Below are 20,617 nucleotides of genomic sequence, written 5' to 3' on the forward strand. Positions count from 1 at the left end.
TGAGTGCTAAACTACTATGCAAAGTTCATTCCAAGGTCAGCCACAATCGTGCAACCAACTTTTGCAGTTTAGCATAAAAGGAGTTCCTTTTAAATAGTTGCCTGCCTACAAACAAAATTATGCTGCACTAAAGAACAGCAATGTTGGGTCCACTTCTGAGCTAAACTCCGACTGGGAAACCATTGGTCCTAGAAGCCAACACTTCACAGTATGACATCTTTGGCACTTTAGAACACTGAAACTCCTATAACAGTGAAGACTCTGTAACTTTCACATAAAATATTCATTCCATAGGTCAAAGAAACTAATGCTAAATTGGAAAACAGGCATGGCTATTTTATATCCTATTCAAATTTCTACACCTATTTCTAAGAAAGTCATTCTGCATGGAGATATATTAAGAACTGATACTGATATTCAATAAGCTGCACAAAATAGCATACCAGTTCAGCGATTGACAGCTCTTGATCTCATAATTACAATACTTCATTTTCATACTGCTAGATAGCATGCCAATTCAGATGCCCTGTCTCTAATACCACTAAGTTTAAGCACAAAATTTGGTCAAGCAAATGAGCTTTGCTTCCAAATCAATGCAGAAGTCTTAAATTAGATGGAAAATTTTGCAATGAATGCATTCCAAAGAGGCATAAGACATGAGGCAGGATGCTCCACTATGGGCAATGCTACTATACCTAATAAATTGTTGGCCTACTAACATTAAACTGCCAGTCAATAACAGAGCTTTTTATGTCACTGCATCTTCTTAAATAAAGGCATAATATCACTGAGTACAGAAAGAGACAGACACCAGGTTGTCATTCCCCATGTCCTACATTCCAGCACCTTCCAGTTGCTACACCAAGTCTGTGAAGGGATGATTGCTGCACACTAACTATGACACAGAGTAGATAGTACAGGAATGCAAACATATGAGGTACATCAGAGCACACCTCAAAGATGAAATGGGAGATATGATACTGCGCGAAGAGTCTGACAGAGCTCTGAAAGACCTGAGTCGAAACAAGGCCCATTACAACATAGCCTTGGGACCCCAACTACATTGACTTCAAAAGACCCTATTAGTAAACACTGTTGGTTGTAAGTGTTCACCCAATTCTCTATTTGGATAAGCTTCATTATACAGATTCTTGAGTGCACCACTGTTAAACTAGCAGATAACTGTTCTGTTAAGGCCATGTGTTCACACTATTTCACATGTTGTATTTGTACCAGTTGTCTATGGAATACACAGAATACCCATTTTTGTAGCTGAAGTTTCTAGCACATTTATGTAGTGGCTTCCACTCTGAAACAGCAGGTTGTGAAAGAAATTGTCATTACTAGTATCTGGCCAACAAGGGAGAAGTGGCAGCAAAAGTGCCAAATCACAAAACTCTTCATTAACCCCCTTAGGAAAAGGATAATATCACTGAGTACGGAACGAGACAGACACCAGGTTGTCATTCCCCACGCCATACATTCCAGCACCTTCCAGTTGCTACACCAGGTCTGTCAAGAGGTGATGGCTGCACACTATGACACAATATGCCGTAAATGAAGCAGGCAAAACAGAATACAAACGTCTCAAAAATGAGATCGACAAGAAGTGCAAAATGGCTGAGCAGGGATGGCTAGAGGACAAATATAAGGATGTAGAGACTAATCTCACTATGGGTAAGATAGATACTGCCTACAGGAAAATTAAAGAGGCCTTTGAAGAAAAGAGAACCACTTGTATGAATATCAAGAGCTCAGATGGAAACCCAGTTCTAAGCAAAGAAGGGAAAGCATACACGTGAAAGGAGTATATAGAGGATCTATACAAGGGCGATGTACTTGAGGACAATATTATGGAAATGGAAGAGGATGTAGATGAAGATGAAATGGGAGATATGATACTGCGCGAAGAGTCTGACAGAGCTCTGAAAGACCTGAGTCGAAACAAGGCCTCGGGAGTAGACAACATTCCATTAGAACTACTGATGGCCTTGGGAGAGCCAGTCCTGACAAAACTCTACCATCTGGTGAGCAAGATGTACGAGATAGGGGAAATATCCTCTGACTTCAAGAAGAATATAATAATTCCAATCCTAAAGAAAGCATGTGTTGACAGATGTGAAAATTACCGAACTATCAGTTTAATAAGTCACAGCTGCAAAATACTAACACGAATTCTTTACAGACAAATGGAAAAACTGGTAGAAGCCGACCTCGGAGAAGATTAGTTTGGATTCCGTAGAAATGTTGGAACACATGAGGCAATACTTACCATACGACTTATCTTAGAAAATAGATTAAGGAAAGGCAAACTTACATTTCTAGCATTTGTAGACTTAGAGAAAGCTTTTGACAATGTTGACTGGAATACTCTCTTTCGAATTCTGAAGGTGGCAGGGGTAAAATGCAGCGAGCGAAAGACTATTTACAACTTGTAAAGAAACCAGATGGCAGTTATAAGAGCCGAGGGACATGAAAGGGAAGCAGTTGTTGGGAAGGGAGTGAGACAGGGTTGTAACCTCTCCCCGATGTTATTCAATCTGTATATTGAGCATGCAGTAAAGGAAACAAAAGAAAAATTTGGAGTAGGTATTAAAATCCATCGAGAAGAAATAAAAACTTTAAGGTTCGCCGATGACATTGTAATTCTGTCAGAGACAGCAACGGACCTGGAAGAGCAGTTGAACGGAATGGACAGTGCCCTGAAAGGAGGATATAAGATGAATATCAACAAATGCAAAACGAGGATAATGGCTTGTAGTCGAATTAAATCAAGTGATGCTAAGGGAATTAGATTAGGAAATGAGACACTTAAAGTAGTAAAGGAGTTTTGCTATTTGGGGAGCAAAATAACTGATGATGGTCAAAGTAGAGAGGACATAAAATGTAGACTGACAATGGCAAGGAAAGCGTTTCTGAAGAAGCGAAATTTGTTAACATCGAGTCTAGATTTAAGTGTCAGGAAGTCATTTCTAAAAGTATTTGTATGGAGTGTAGCCATGTATGGAAGTGGAACATGGACAATAAATAGTTTGGACAAGAAGAGAATAGAAGCTTTTGAAATGTGCTACAGAAGAACGCTGCAGATTAGATGGGTAGATCACATAACTAATGAGGAGGTATTGAATAGAATTGGGGAGAAGAGAAGTTTGTGGCACAACTTGACAAGAAGAAGGGACCAGTTAGTAGGACATGTTCTGAGGCATCAAGGGCTCACAAACTTAGCATTTGAGGGTAGCGTGGGGGGTAAAAAAGTAGAGGGAGACCAAGAGATGAATACACTAAGCAGATACAGAAGGATGTAGGTTGCAGTAGGTACTGGGAGATGAAGAAGCTTGCACAGGATAGAGTAGCATGGCGATCTGCATCAAACCAGTCTCAGGACTGAAGACCACAACAACAGGAAAATTCTGAACATCCACACAGTGTCTCATCGAGTGAAAGGAAGTAGGGTGCCAAAAATTCTCTCAGGTACTAATTATCAGCCTTATCAAGCCTACGCCATACACAGTGGGAAAACAGTAATTATAGAAGTTGTCTTCTTTGTTTTATGGCCCCATTTTTCCCCAGCTGTAGTTGTATGAGTTACATACTTTAATATCATCTTCTACGACTGCTAAATGCCTTATTGAAGTACATGAAATGGCAAGATGGCAGTGGACCTTCACAACATAAAAAACACGAATACGTTTAGCATTACTGATGGTGCTGTGTCCTAAAATCTACCACATATATGTAGAAGACTATGAAGAATGATATAAGTAACAAAAACATTTGACCACTGGAGATGCTTTAAAACAAATCTAAATGCATTTAGTCTTAATAAGGCTTTTGCTAAGTCACAAAAGTCAGTATTAACCTACTTATGGCTTGTAATTATAGTTGTTTGGCCTACTTCTGAGCTTTTGAATTGGTAAAAAAATTGCCCTTTCCTATTTTGTTGCTATTACACAAAGAATGCAGTGTACTTTTAACACATTCCCATATATGGCATCAAAGTGAATTCATGAGCTAATTTTTTCAACATCCCATTTCCTAATTGTCTGTTTCGACTAATGTACTAACACCCAATATTTTACAAAGGCTTTACACAAATAATTGTTGTTAAATGTAATGTGAGAGATAGATTAGAGACATGTTCACAATAGCTACATATGGCAGGGAACTGTATACTTTACAATGTAACTGTATACTTTACAATGGCAGAAAATCACAGTGCCAAAGGCTTGCAATAGTTTAACAGGCTAAAATTGTAACAAATCTGGAACTGTTTTATAACCATTATCAGTCACAGACAATATACCCATATATAGGTAAGTTGAGTGTTGATGAAATAACACTTTAAAAATTAAATTCATTCACTGTGAATGGATGTACTGGCTGTTTAAGTGGCCACACACCTGCGATACTAACACTTCCGAAGAACCAAGAATTCAAATAATAGTAAATTACAGAAAATTTAGTTTTACGAACAAGGATAGAAAATTTAGTTTTATAAACAAGGATATTGGACTCCTAATGTTGTTTCAAGTATTACACAGGCAGTTTTGTAAAAGATCTCAGGTAACACTGACGTAATTGCAAGAGTATAGTAACATTCTGCTATTTACTGTAATGAAGGTGGTCACAACTGTCCTGAAGTGAAAATTTGTTTATCATTTTAATATAATTTGGTGTTCTGTCATTATAAAGAAAAAATAACCTTCAGGTGGCACTGTCGGGTGACATACCCTTACCATTCAGGCATAAGAAAACATTATGTTGTGCAGGATGATGATTGTTAACAGTAAGACCCATAAATACAGTAAGCAAACATCCCAAGCAAGATTTAAATATCAGTCTTATTGTGGCTTCACAGCTTTCAGCCCAGGCCTTACTACTCACAATTTGGAGGTTTCTTGTAAAAGCATTGAAAGCATTTTGGGCGCAGAAGACTTAGGGAGAAATGGGAAGTTTGGCTAGGTCAAGAAACATAGTTCTATTCTCCTGCATATTTTTCCTACTTTTGCTCACTGCACATTACTTCTGCTTCCTGTGAATGCTCCTGTTTCACAATGCAACAGTCATACCATAGCTACAGGAAATGGTGTGCTCGTATCTTTTACTTACAAAGCTTTAGAAAAGAAACGGTCAAATTACATTACATGGACACATTTAGTTTGGTTGTTAAGATAAGCATGTAAAGTTGTCCTCAATGCCTAACTTGGCTTTACCACAACAGTGCTGCTTCACCAGACATTATCCTCTGACCAATGAGCTAACAAACCCCAAATTATAGAGGAACCTACAGTTTAATGTAAACTAAAAACCATAATGTGACACGGAATTTTTGCATTTACAAATCATTGCTAGAGGTAAAAGAGGCTCTAAATGACAGAAAGAGTATCTGAACTGACTAGACATTGAAACCCTAGCCTTCAGATTTGTAGTCTGACCACTAAGCCAATGAACTATACATTTTTTACATATCTGACCTCACTGTTTAAGAGAATGTCACAAATTTGGTATTATTTTAAAGGCAGAAACAGTTATTTTAATGATCATCACAAAACACTGTATTACATTATTGTGCACATCAACATTCTCCGGCCAATCACAAATAAATGTCTCGGTTGGTTGGAAGCTTAAAGGGACCAAACTACTACCTTCTCAGACACTCTTTCGTCCAACAGTAGTCTACATTACTGTACATCAGAGGTGGCCTACCATGCAAAACCTAGGATAAGAAAACCCTGCGATCAAAAGGTCAATGCAGGCTACATAAGAAAGAAAAAAAAAAAAAGAAGGAAACAGGAGACGTAGGAAGAAAGGCAGGCAAGGTGCCCCGTTTGGGGAGCAACCGAAAGCCCCCTGAAAGCAGAGTGCAATGACAGGACATACCACCAAGCTGAACTCAGAAAATATGATGAGACAAGAAGTTCTGGATAAAAATCGGGAGCGGTCCTCTGAGACCCCACTTGTGTAAGGTAGTGAGGATGTGTGTCACCACATGTCTTCTACGTTCTCCACAAAGAATAAGGGCTTTTTGGCCAAGAAGGGATTCCCGTCAGTCCTTGTGCAAACTGCTTATTGGGGTAGTATTTCTCTGCTTGCTGCTTAGCCCTATATTCCACACACGGCATACACAGGGAAGGGAACAATTTAGGATCATCTCTCTCTGCACTAAATGAGTACTTTCCATCCACAGATACTTCTGGGACCATATGTCCATCAGCACAAGGTAACTTCATCCGCTTCATTTGCAGCTCATCCGCCATGTTGTCACCCATGGGGGCTCTCCTAATGGATGCCACCCAGCTTCAACAACGGCTACCTGGCCAGTAATCTGTTGTTTGGAGTCCCCGTGCCCCAGTCACGATGGACAAACACTGCTTGGAAGACATGGGAGTTTTCACCTGAGGCACCAACAGTGCAATCCCTGCATGGTCAGGGGGCTACCACCATGCAGGAACTTGACCCCCTCCCCCCCCATGGGATGGCTACCACGCTAGGTTTTGGGTGTACTGCCTTATAAAAGGGAAGTGTGCAAAGATGGAAATGCATATACTGCACTGTGCGACCTTCCCTTCACGCTCTACACTTGTGGAGAGTTCTGAAAATTGGTGGCAGGTCAAACCCAACAGTGGGGACCATGTATTTATTTAATTAAAAGTTGTAGACAATGTCAGAAGCGTAAACTCAATTCCCAAATCAAGCAGGGTCTGCACCAACAAAACCATCTAATGGAGATTCAGAGGGGAAAGGGATAATGAAAGTATATAGTTGCAACACAGAAAGGAAGTAATGCTGCATAGGCTGGGGCCTCGTGGTAGCCAAGTGGGTACTCACAAAAGAAATGCGAGTCCCCTGGGGGGAATAAATGTCTTCCTTTCTTCCTGCACTTTTAATATGGATTACACTTAGACAGCCACAGGCTTATGAAATCCTTCACAAGTATAACAACAGGGATTGTAATTATTCCCTCCCATAACTTAGGTGAACATCAAATTCTACTTCAAATGGAGTAGTGGTCCTCCTACAACTTCCGATGATTTACAGCTCGCATACGACAATATATTAGAAACTACTTGGGTCCGTTCTGTACTGAAATATACAAAAGCCTGTTCTGCTTGCAGGTCACGATACTAGACATCTGCTTTGAACCATGATGCAACTGTATTGTGGTGTATGATTTCATGGTAGCACAGCATATTTGAAATGGATTGCATTTGCAGACGGCACACTCTAATTTGAGATGTCTATGTTTCTAAATTATTTGTGAGTGCTGTTAGTGATTCACTGGACTTCCTGGGTTCTGTTTGTGAGAACAACACTGCAAGAGTTTGTGGCGGTTCATTAGTGGGTTATTGTGAAGTTGGCAGTTATGGGCAATAGATTCATTTTAGGGTTTGGAATTATTAGTGCAATGTGTTGTTTATGGTTGAAGATTTAATTTGGTTTCATTTTTTGTTAGTTACATATGTGACAATGTAGTTCACGAGTAGGTCTCCGCATAACACAATGGGGGACAACATGTTGTCCACGAGTAAATTTCGACAGTTGTTTGGTTTCACTGTCAAGTGTGTGAAGTGTTATGTTTGTTGAAAAGGTATGAGACTGAACAAAGTTGCTACATCCAGACTACACACATGAAGGTGTTGTCATTGAGTGACTGCAGGAATAAACAAGATGACTTAAAGAAAATTTCTACTTGGTCTGATGAATGAGAGGTTTCTATAAATGTGGAAAAATGTAAGTTAATACAGACGAGTAGGAGAAAGAGCCCTGTAACACTCAAATACAGCATTAGTAGCGTGCAGCTTGCCACAGTTACTTTGATTAAATATCTAGGTGTAACGTTGCAAAGCAGTATGAAATGGAATGAGTATGTCAGGTTGGTAGTAGGGAATGCAAATGTTTAACTTCAGTTTATTGGGAGAATTTTGGGAAAGTGTAGCTCATCTAGAAAGGAGACAGCATACAGAATGTTAGTGCACCCCAATCTTGAGCACTGTTCAAGTGTTTGGGATCCCCAACAGGTCAGATTAAAGAAAGTAGGTTCACTCAGCACGCAAGTACTATGGAGATGTTTTGTGAATATAGGAATCACTGGAGGGAAGACTATGCTCTTTCTGCAAAACACTACCATGCAAATTTTGAGAACAAGCATTTGATGCCGACTGCAGAATGTTTCTATTGCTGCCAACATTCATTTTATGTAAGGACCATGAAGATAAGATGCAAGAAATTAGGGCTCATACAGTCATTTTTTTTCTATTTGCATGTGGAACAGGAGAGAAGATGTTTAGTAGTGATACAAAGTACCCTGTGCCATGCATCGTGTGGAGGTTTGTAAAGTATGCATGTAGATGTAGAGTATGTGGCACTGTCAGTGGGAGAATGTACCTCTTTCTATCTGGTTGGGTTCCTGGATTGAGAAATCTAGGTTTGGCTAGTCGAGAGAAGGTGCTGATGACATTATTTTGCTATCACTCAATTGCCAGATTTGTGTGTCAGCTGACTTTTGTTGGTAAGTATGCTTTTTTGTTGCAGTATGTATGGCAAGTGAGTTTATGCGCACAAGTGGGTGTTAATGCAATTTTTACGATTGTTTTTCTTTTTTGTGTTGTGTTGACAGCTGTTGGCAGTTATACTGGATTGTGACCAATACGTATTAAGGAGGTTGTTTTACCAACAATAGTGAGGTTATGTTTTTGATATTAGTTATACGGGTCAGTTTTATGGTACTGCAGATTTCATTTTAGCTATATAGATGAGTGAAATTTCCAGTACCGGGTTATGGAGTTATGTGTGAGTCTTTGTGGCATCGTGGACTTCGTTTGAGCTATTCAGGTTGACTGAAATTTCTGATATCAGTTTTTTTGGGCTTTTTCATTGTGATTTTGCTACTTACGGAGGACTTGCTTTGCTTTGATTTACCTATTTGTCTTTGTTTTGGTACGTTTTCATTATAGACTGCCGTACATTTAGTTTATCCCCACCTAAAGCCCCGAATTCCTATGTTGCCCCATTAGTATCACATTATTTCTACAATTAAATGTTTTTCACATTATTTGTGTCTGTTCACATATGTAGTTAATGAGTGATGTCATGGTCGCTTTACTGCATAAGCTTGCAATAGGGGTATGGCTACGAAACCTTTCACAATGGAGTCCTTGCATAAAAAGCTCAGCTCACTTGCAGCATCAAAGTCAGATAAAATTTCAAGCTCTCAATGATTGCCTCCAAAACTTTCGGAGGCTACATCTGACTCGTGAAACTGGCAAGGCTCTCACTTTTATACCTAGAGGGTGGCATCTGTTTGGTCGGACTATGCCCTGGTGACCCCAAGGAAACAGCACGCTACGACCACAGATTATGTCAGCGCTCCCAATCGAGGCTCACTTGCAGTGCTATTACTCGCATCGGATGGTAAATTGCAAGAAGTCTTCCTCCGTGCTCCTTCTTTATCAAGTGCACACTTCCATGCACTGCTAAGTGCATAGCTGATGTCTCCATTAAAGCTGTTTTCACATAGCCTAATTTCAACTGCTAGTCTAAATCGTATGATGCACGAGTAAGTATTCTCATTTGATCAAACTAAATCTTGTGCTTTTCTAATGGGTTGTGCTCAGCCATGGCTGTTTTTTAATTCTTTTAATTCCTATATTTAAAGTGACTTTGATCCTCAGCACAGTGACCAGCAACAGTCCGTATAGACTGCTCCACTTAACTTTTGCCAGATTCAAAAGAAACATCACAAATTCCTTGTACTCTCAGGCCAAGATTATCTCAAATTTATATTAACTTCAAGGAAGTGAGGAGGACCAACACATAGCAGGGATTCCATTCTGTGGTGCAACAACTAACAAGGTAAGAGCCCTAAACAAGCATGGAATCATCAGTCTTCTGGTCATTTACAAAAATTAAAGAAATGTTGTGACCCATTACAGATGATCTTGGCCCGAGCGTATCTAGAATTTACAATATTCCTTGTGAGTGTGGCAAAAGTTGTGTAGACCAGCCTATACAGACTATTGCAAATCACTATGCTGAAAATCAGCATCATCTTAAACACATAAACTTCAAAAAATCAGCAGTGGTTGAGCCCAGCCTGTGAAATGAGGATACTTGCTCACCCATCACACTATTTGCATTCTGTGAGCAGGGAAGCAGTCGAAATTAGACTATGTGAAAACAATTTTAATAGACACACCAGCTATCTGCTTAGCAATGTATGGAAGCTTGCACTTGATAAAGAAAGAGTCGAAAGAAGACGTCTCACACTTTACTGCCCAATACGAGTGATGGTGCAGCAAGAGCAGCTGGATAGGAGTGCAACACAAATTATGGACATAGAGGGTGCCACCTCAGTACATGCCACTTATGAGGTCATCATGATGTAACCCAGCAAATCAGATGCCATCCTCTGGGTATAACAGAGAGAGCCTCGCCAGTTACTCAATAGTCAGACTTAGTCACAGCTGACAATGGAGGCAACCATTGAAGCTTGGTATTTTATCAGAATTTGCCACAACAAGTAAATCAAGAACTTTAAACACATGTGTCAACCATCTTGATGGCGTCGCAGGTCAAAACCAATAGGTAGTACTGCAATCTTCGGTTTTGCCCTGCTTTCTACACTGAGGAAGGTCTGGTGTATAACATACGACAATCGTTACTTAACTCCAACATAATCATTTCTACTATACATTACTTATAAGGCAAACTTTGTTGTCACTGCGTTAGACATCATTTGCCGCCTGGAGAGTAATGGTACAATTCAAGGCTGAGAATTGAAACGCCCACAATTGTGTCCTACACATCATCAGTTACTGTCATTTGCCACTCTATGTTACGTTTCTCCTCTCTTTTGTTGCTACTAAGCTATAATGTTTTATATTTTTGTTTGATACACATTTCTCTTAATTTGAATACGAAAAGTGTAGTAGTGCAGGTAACGCTCTAATATGTTTAAGTTTAAAGAGAACTTTGGATGTTGAAATTGGAACACTATAGAAGTAAATGAACTTACTGCAATGAAAATCTCAACTTTTACATTGTAACTGTCTAAATATAATTCCATGTACCGTAACATTAAATGAAATTTTTATACTAAATACACAGATCAGTTTACAATATATTCATAGGAAGTGGTGTTTAATTTTTAGTGTGCATGCAAAATTATAAACAGAGGATAATTGTATAATTATTCCAATAACTGTTTGACCCCTGAAATGGAAAAAAAGCTGGAAGACTAAAAATTCATAATACTGATGGAGCTACAATAAGCAACAAACAACATAAGTTACTGCCAGCTTCTGATCGAGATACTAAATGTCAAATCCCTCCCCCTCCCACAACCAACAATGATGACAACAGCAACAACAATATGTGATAAATCTGCCTTTTTGTACCTTGTATCTCTTTTTCCAATTCTTAACTCAAAATGCAAATTTTCTCTTTTGTTTCAATTGGGTGACACACTTCTGAGTTGCAAAATATGTATAAACTTTTTTTTTTCTCAAATTTTTGCAATGCATGGGGGCAGCAGAGGAACAATTCCTGCTCTGTGTAGACTGTTGTAGGGGGATATTGTGCAACTTCCTGAAACAATGCAGTCATCATACCTATGCTTTGTGCTCCATATTGGGCAATGAAACTATGTGAGCAATGAGCTTTATTTTCTAATTGTTGTAGGTAGAATCCACAATGAACCAGGAACTATTTTGCATACTTTAGCAGAAGGTATCCAAATACAGCATAGCATAACAAAACAGAATTGGTCAACAGCTAGTCTACTAAAGTACTACTGCTTAACTTTATGAATGACAAAGTAGGCACTGATCTGAGACAAAACATTAAAAGGTCCAGATCATCTACAAACACATGTGCCCCCCCCCCCCCCCAATCTCTCTCTCTCTCTCTCTCTCTCTCTCTCTCTCTCTCTCTCTCTCTCTCTCTCTCACACACACACACACACACACACACACACACACACACACACACACACACACACACACCATTATTATACATTCAGCAATTCCTCTATGGGCTAGGAACTGTCAATCAGACAATTTCAGTTTGTGTTTCCATTATTTTTTTTATCATCACTAGGTGGAGATATTCATGGCTCAACACCTTACTCCTTTGTGTCACATACTAATGCTGAGTGAAGGGCAAGGTATTTCTCTTGTTTATGAATGTTGCTGTCATTTTGCAACTGTGACTGATTGACAATAAACTTTGCAATACCATAAATACACTGCAAGACTTATTTTCAGTGTTTCCAATTATTTACAGAGTCATTTACCCAGTGAATCTAAAGGTGACACCATTTATTCTCATTATTACACGCTTCTGTACAACAAACAGTCTTCTTCACTGATGGGTTATCCCAGAATATGACTCCATATAGACATGTGAGGGGAAAAAAAGGTAAGACAACACACTACATTTTCACCTCCCTCTCAGAGTAGTCTTAACCTACAGAGCTTAAACATCTAAGAGGCCAGGTTTTAAATAAAATAAAAAAAATAGTATTAAATGCTTTAGCATGTAGTTCTAACACCAGATTCACTGGAAATACGGAAGCATCCGATCCCACCCGTCTGCTTTGACCCATGACGTCACAAATATGGCGGAAACAAAAACAAACACACACACTTTCCACAAGAAGCCTAATGACACTAACGGGACAAGCGCGGGAAATGGGGTGTTTTGGGTGGGGGGCAAACTAAATATAAACAAATTTAGACGCCTTGCGTAGCTACAACGTGTAAGTGAAGACAGCCATGCATGAATACCCACCCACCTCCCCAGGGGTCGTAACCCCTGCAACCCATAGAAGATGAAGATGCTTCAGTAGCTGATTAGTGTTTTTTGTCTTTTTTAAAAAAAAATCTCACGGGATAGAACGAACAGATCAGAAAGATAAATATAATAAACTAAAACAGAAATTCGAGGAAACAGATAATTAAAATAAGTAATAAGTGTTTTTAAATTTTAAAAAAAAATCTCACGAGATAGAACGAACAGATCAGAAAAGTAAATAAAATAAGATAAAACAGAACTGGAGACAGCCACACTCAAACCAAACTCCGCGCCGTCATGACGTCACACACAACACCCTTACGTCACGGGTCAAAGCCGACGCGTTGGATCGGACGCTTCTGTCGACCCGATTCACTTTCATATTGTCCTCTAACGACCAGATAATATTGTAACAGCGGCAGATACAATGATGAACATAAAAAGAACTTAGCGTACATGGTTCTGAGCATTTTAAAATTTGTGATATATATGACTCCTACACTATTCATTGCGGTATTGTGGAGAAAAGTTCTAAACGAGATATCAGCTGTATAGAAGTGCCCTTAAGAAGACAATCTGAACCCTCATCTTTACTGCCCAGGGTTAGCAAAAATAGTCTTCTGTTCTTACATATCAATGTACAGTCTTTAAGAAAGAAGTTGGAAGAATTGCAGTACTGGTTAGAAACTTCCAACTGTGGTATACTTAGTGTAAACGAGCACTGGCTATATTCATCAGAAATTGACCTCAATATTCCATTTGGTTACTCCTTAGCTAGTAGTTACTGCAGACCAACAATTGGAAATGGGGCTGTTGCAATATATATTAAGAATGGACTAAATCTACAATACTTTATTACTGATGTCACAGACCTGTGTATAGACACCATCTTTGAGGCTGCAGTTGTACATATACCTAAACATAATATTATTGTTGCATCTGTATATCGCACACCATCTTCTAGTGAATATGAATTTATGGTAAATTTAAAAAAAACTGTCAGTCTTACTAACTAAGCCTAAATATAAAAACCACAGAGTCTTAATTTTTGGTGATATTAATATGGATATCAAGGTACAGAGTCATGTCATATTGGAATTCTTGGATAGCCTAAGAGCTTTTGATTGCTATTGTTTAAATGATAAGCCTACAAGATATAATGCATGCTTAGACAATATAATAAGTAATATCCATGAAAATAATGTTGAAATTGGAGTAGTCAAGTTAGGCCTAGCTGACCATGATGGCCTATGGATTACAGTTCCAGTCAGCATTCCAGATGAACAACACAAAACTGTTAGACCTTTGAATGAATGCAACATAAGAGAGATTAGAACTAGATTAAGGTCAGTTAACTGGAATGACATCTTATACAAAGATATGTGTGTGAATAACACAAGCAAATTATTTTTAGAGGAAATTGTAAGAATATTTGACGAGTGTTGTCCCAGATTGGTAAAAAGACAGAATAATAACCAAGCTCATAAACCACAGAGACTAAATAATTGGTTTACACCATACCTCAACAGCATCAGGATTATGCTTCTTATGTTTAAGGACAGATCTCATAACAGCAACGAGTACAAAGAGATGTACATTAGAATAAGAAAAATTTATAGATCTGAAATAAGTTTGGCAAAACGTAGGGCGAATGATAACTATATTCTTAAATCCAGAAACAGCTGTAAAGCTGCCTGGGAAGTAATTAAAAGTGAAATAAATGGACCAACAACTCAACTAGCTATACCCACAGCCCCAGATATCTTAAACTCACACTTTGTTAATTTCAGTTTACAACAAGATTTGTCTCCCCTCAATGCCACGCTTGATGCTAAAACTCTTAGGTTCAAATAAGTATGTAGTCCATAAATTCTGCTGGGCAACAGTAACTAAACATGATGTTAGCAAAGCAGTAGGCAAACTAAGTAGTTCCAAAGCAAAGGACTTCTATGGTCTGTCAAACTTTGTCATCAAGAAGATATCAAGTGATATTCTGCCCCCTCTAACCACTCTCATTAACCATATATTACAGCAAGGGATTTTCCCCGACTGTTTGAAAATAGCAGTAACTATTCCCATATTTAAGAAAGGAGATAAATCAAATCCAAGTAACTATCGCCCTATCTCATTAATCCCAATAATATCTAAAATAATCGAAGACTGTGTTCACCAACAAATTAATCACTATTTTGAGAGGAATAATTTGTTAAGTAACTCACAGTATGGATTCAGGTATAAACTATCCACAGTTAAAGCAGTTGAAAATATTGTTAGTGATATATATGATGGCTTTGAAAATAAATTAATCGGGTCGACAGAAGCATCCGATCCCACGCGTCGGCTTTGACCCGTGACGTAAGGGTGTTGTCGTGTGTGACGTCATGACGGCGCGGAGTTTGGTTTGAGTGTGGCTGTCTCCAGTTCTGTTTTATCTTATTTTATTTACTTTTCTGATCTGTTCATTCTATCTCGTGAGATTTTTTTTTTTAATTAAAAACACTTATTACTTATTTTAATTATGTTTCCTCGAATTTCTGTTTTAGTTTATTATATTTATCTTTCTGATCTGTTCATTCTATCCCGTGAGATTTTTTTTTTAAAAAAAGACAAAAAACACTAATCAGCTACTGAAGCATCTTTATCTTCTATGGGTTGCAGGGGTTACGACCCCTGGGGAGGTGGGTGGGTATTCATGCATGGCTGTCTTCACTTACACGTTGTAGCTACGCAAGGCGTCTAAATTTGTTTATATTTAGTTTGCCCCCCACCCAAAACACCCCATTTCCCGCGCTTGTCACGTTAGTGTCATTAGGCTTCTTGTGGAAAGTGTGTGTGTTTGTTTTTGTTTCCGCCATATTTGTGACGTCATGGGTCAAAGCAGACGGGTGGGATCGGACGCTTCCGTATTTCCAATTAATCTACTGTGCTACTCTCCTAGACCTGAGTAAAACATTTGACACTGTATCTCATAGTACTTTGACCATGAAATTAAGACACTACAGCATGGAAGAGGACACCCTGAAATTATTAGAATCCTACTTAAGCAACAGTGTACAATTTGTTAGTGTAAATGGGCAGCTGTCAAACCCACAAACAATAAAAAGAGGTGTGCCACAGGGCTCCATACTTGGGCCCTTCCTGTTTGTAGTGTATGTTAACGATATGCCACAGTATTTACCCTGTAAAACAGTCCTCTACGCAGACAATACAACTTTTATCAATTCAGGACAGACTCTTGAATCTATACGAGAAAAAAAAAAATAATATTTGAAAAATCTGTTCATTGATTTAGTGCAAACACCGTATTCATAAATGAAACAAAAACTGAGGAAATATTCTTTAATTTTAAGGTATCAAACAAAGAAAATAAGTCCGTTAAACTGCTAGGAATGACGATTGACCAGAAACTTAGCTGGGATAAACATATCACATACGTCTGTTCTAAACTTGCACGTGCTATGTTCCTACTTTATAAGCTTAGGAGTAATGTCAGCCAAAACTTACTGCTGCATTCATATTTTTCTTATATCCACCCCCATCTTGCATATGGTATTCTGCTTTGGGGAAATTCTCCCAATTCAATATCAATTTTCAGATGGCAAAAAAAAAAAAGCTCTTCGATGTATAGTGGGTTTATCTCCTAGGGATACATGCAGGGAACATTTCAAAAAACTTATCATGATGACAGTTCCTTGTTTGTACATCTATTATTGCTTACTACACGTAAAAGAAAACATAGCTCAATATCTCCTTAGGTCATCTGTCCACACCCACAAAACAAGACGAAATCACACAATTGATCTGCCATACTCTAGACTGTCTACGATACATAATAGTTATAAATATGTAGGCCTCGAACTGTTTAATATGCTCCCTAAAATTGTACAAACAGTATCTAAAAGTAAATTTAAGACAACATTGGGTCAATGGCTCAAAGGTAAAGCATTTTACTCAGTTGATGAATTTAAAGATTGTAATATGGCAGATTTGCTGTTTTAATATAGAGAAAGGTACCTCTGCCTGTAGTAGGACCTAAATTTGTATCAATAGCTTAGGATAATGACATAGTGTTATCAACATGTATATGATAATGACATAGTGTCATCAACATGAATACTCCCTGCTTAATATAAATCTGTATAATGTTTTCCTTTTTACTGTAAAATTAATAATATATAATATTCCAAATGTGTGCTATTGTACTACACTATATTTCATATGATTTATATATGCATTGTTATGAGAATATAACCATCTTTATACTGTAATTGAACTTACTGACGAAGCCCATTGTATAAGAAAATACTGAACGGCTAATAAAGATTCTTATTCTTAAAAAGATCTTTAATCTTAGCCTTAAAAAAAACGGCAGATAACAATGAAAACATTAAAAATGGTTGACAGGGTGTTGCTTGAAACAATGTAATGGAAACCATGGTCTCCATCCATAGAGAGAGAGAGAGAGAGAGAGAGAGAGAGAGAGTGTGGAGGGGGGTGGGGTGTCTAGAATTGGCTTTCCTGGTTCAGGCTGAGTGATGCTACATGTTTCGTACTGCAAAGCCATACGAACTAAGTTCTCCGAAGCTTAGAGGCATTACACTATTGCTCGAAAATCAGACCACAACTGCACAGTGAATGTGACTTTTTTCCCAGACAATGTTAATATCGTCACCATTCACCTCACTCGAACCACAAAAACATTCGGTAAATACACACAGTCATCTAAACATAATAATCCTACACCTGTTTCACATCAGGGAAGTAATGGCTATTCGGTTCTCTACCATTCTTAACATTTCCTGCATTTTATTACGCTAACTCATGAAATTTGTAAAATCACAAAACATGACCAGGCACACCTACCACTTGCTTCGTTTTGTTCCTCCAATGTAAAATCGCAATAATCTTGCGTTTCATCCGCCGCGAGGCCGTTTAATATAGCCGAAATTGTGTCTTCTATTCGATCCATACTGAATTTCACACGAAGTACTGTTATAAAAAGGACAGGCGTGGCACATCAAATACAGTAAACACTGTGCACCCGTTACTTAACCTTTACTGCTGCCTACATCATCACCAACCATTACCATAAGAAACATGCATCAAGCTTCTTCGGAACGCCGTGTTTTCACAGGCAACGAAAACTTGCGCATGCAGTCGCAAACCAACACACCGCCAGTCAACTGGCCTGCTGGCTTACAAGACGGTGGACCCACACACAACGCTCTATCTGCGCAGACAGATCGTAGGGGGTCGACAGGAGATTTTTGCGCAAGCCTGGACGATGAAGGTTTGAGCAGAACTGCTCATATTTGTGCGCCCAAATCACATCAGTCCAGACAAATCGTAGCGTGTGTATAGGAGTGCGAAACATGTTTCAGGCATCTGTCTGTTCAGTCTAGTGCTTCTCTTCTTTGCATACACAGTAAAAGCTAAATTCGTTGCTATGGATCAGTCCTTTAGGGAGTTCATTGGTGCATTTATTGGAATACATTAGAGTCACACAAGTCTGTAGATAGGTAAGATCACGGATTACATCGATCAAGAAAGCAGCTGTTTATTGTTCTTTAACAGAGAAAAGAAGAGCAATTAACCCTTTCGCAAATCGAAAATTGGTATTTTTTATAAGTCGTTGGAAAAACAACTAAAATTATTATTCATTCAATACTGCCTGGTCCATAATCTATCGTGCAGCGTAGATAACATAATTTAAAAAAAGAAATTTGCAGAGGTATGAGATCAGAATATTGTGTTAAGTTTAAAAAGGAACATCTTGCAGCTGTCTCTTCAGAGACATCGGGGTTCTTACACTTGTGTGTCATACATTTAGTCCCTAATGGACTATGTGGTTGATAACAACTATGAATTAAAGATATATTGTACAGTTCACTACCACAATATCGCAAGTCAAACATTTCAGTACGGTAGACTACGAATTCTGAATGGAATTTTATATTTTGGTGCAAAACCCATAACAGGTTGCTTGTAGACTTCTTGTAGGGAACTGAAAATCCTATCTACTCCAAAACAAAGTAAAGATACTTCATTGGTCAATCCTATGATTTATTCGAATATACAGGGTGTTCGGAAATTCCCGTTACAAACTTTTAGGACTTGTAGAGGGGAGCGCAGACACAATATTTTTGAATAACATGTCCGGAGACGTACCGCTTCCTTTCTACGACGGTTTCGATTCAGATGTTTAACTCATCCACTTCTGCGTGAGGAAGTGAATTGGGCGCGACGCCGTGCAGTTATTAGGTAACAATTCGAAAGGAAATACAACGTGATATCCATTTATCACTTAAGCATATTTGTTTGTAGTAACACTTAAACATTATACGTTACGTACGTACTGTATGATGGGTTCTTTTTTGTTTTGGAATAATGTAAACACGTAATGTTTAAGTGTTAATACAACAAAGTGTGCTTAAGTGATAAATGGATGTTTCGTTCTGTTTGGTTTCGAATTGTTACCTAATAATTGTACTGCACCACGTCTAATTCAATTCTTCAAGCAGAATTGGATGAGTTAAATATCTGAATTGAAACCGTCGTAGAACTAAATGGTACTTTCCGAACATGGGTTGTAATTCAAAATATTATGTACTCTCTGCCGTCTACAAGGCCTAGAAGTTTTTAACGGGAATTTCCTAACATCCTGTATGGACGTACAAAAATTTAGAAAATAGCTGTAACTTGTCGCAATTGATAGTTTAAATAACTGAGATACTTCACTTATTGTCATTAAATTCTTCTTCATAACAGCATGTATAACTTCGCATGCGTCAGGTATTATTTCGCTCAATGCTTGTTTGGACATTCCTGTAGAAAACTATGTCTTTTTAATTTCTGCCTGTTACCAGGATGTCGCTGTCAGTCGTTCTTGTGGTGAACTTACCCTCCTCGTGCCATTATTTTGCAGTGTTACATAAGGAGCTGCGAGCGTAAATGGATATTTTTACGTCTCCATGTGAATTCCGAAATAATTTCATCAGTCGTCAGGTTTGCCGTGTAATGTGTGAAGTTAATATGAGGAGGTAGCGTTGCTCACATTTGTAGGTTTAACCTTAAAATACCCTACACGTGCCTCCTGGGTGGTGCTAATTGAGCAACAGTGATTACAGGCAGACAGACTATTTATAGGATCTCCTGGCAATGACATATCAACTAAATAGCAGAAACAGTTCTTTTCAGAGCTCATTAACAAGAAACAGTGGACCAACTATCAGACTCCTTCAACTGAATATCGAAAGCATTAGCAGGGCAAAGTGTGACTACCTGTCAAAAGTTTTGCTGGACAACAATATCGATGTCGTCGCCATTCAAGAAACTCGTGTTTCCAGCGAAGAAATATGTCGAAGCCGAGGTCGAATTCCTGGATATTCTGCACTTGGTGTAACTTACCACAAGGTGTATGGAATTGCTACGTATGTCCGTAAAAACATAAACGAAGCTTCACTGATTTCTGTAAGTGTGGAGGCATATATACATACAGTTGTCGTACAAGTGCACGGCATTACTATTACAAATGTTTACAAACCACCCAAAACAAAAGGTGTATGGAATTGCTACGTATGTCCGTAACAACATAAACGAAGCTTCACTGATTTCTGTAAGTGTGGAGGCTTTTATACATACAGTTGTCATACAATTGCACGGCATTACTATTACAAATGTTTACAAACCACCCAAAACAACATGGCCCAATTTTGTCCTACACACAGCAGAACATCCTGCAATTTACATAGGAGACCTCAATAGTCACCATGAACTTTGGAAGTACTCTCAAAATGATGAAAATGGGAACATGCTTGCAGAATGG

General features: G+C 38.5%; 1 protein-coding gene across 1 annotated transcript in view; it reads right to left on the reverse strand.

Annotated features, from left to right (window-relative positions):
- The window catches only part of LOC126470542 (8-oxo-dGDP phosphatase NUDT18), a 173,237-nt gene extending 155,127 nt beyond the window's left edge, over positions 1-18,110 (reverse strand). Inside the window, exon 1 of the mRNA XM_050098473.1 lies at positions 17,656-18,110. Within this exon, the coding sequence (XP_049954430.1) occupies positions 17,656-17,761 (106 nt within the window). The 5' untranslated portion in view covers positions 17,762-18,110. The remainder of the gene's footprint in view (positions 1-17,655) is intronic.
- Between the last annotated feature and the right edge of the window lie 2,507 nt (positions 18,111-20,617).

The sequence above is a fragment of the Schistocerca serialis genome, chromosome 3, assembly GCF_023864345.2.
Source record: "Schistocerca serialis cubense isolate TAMUIC-IGC-003099 chromosome 3, iqSchSeri2.2, whole genome shotgun sequence".
Lineage (NCBI taxonomy): Eukaryota > Metazoa > Arthropoda > Insecta > Orthoptera > Acrididae > Schistocerca > Schistocerca serialis.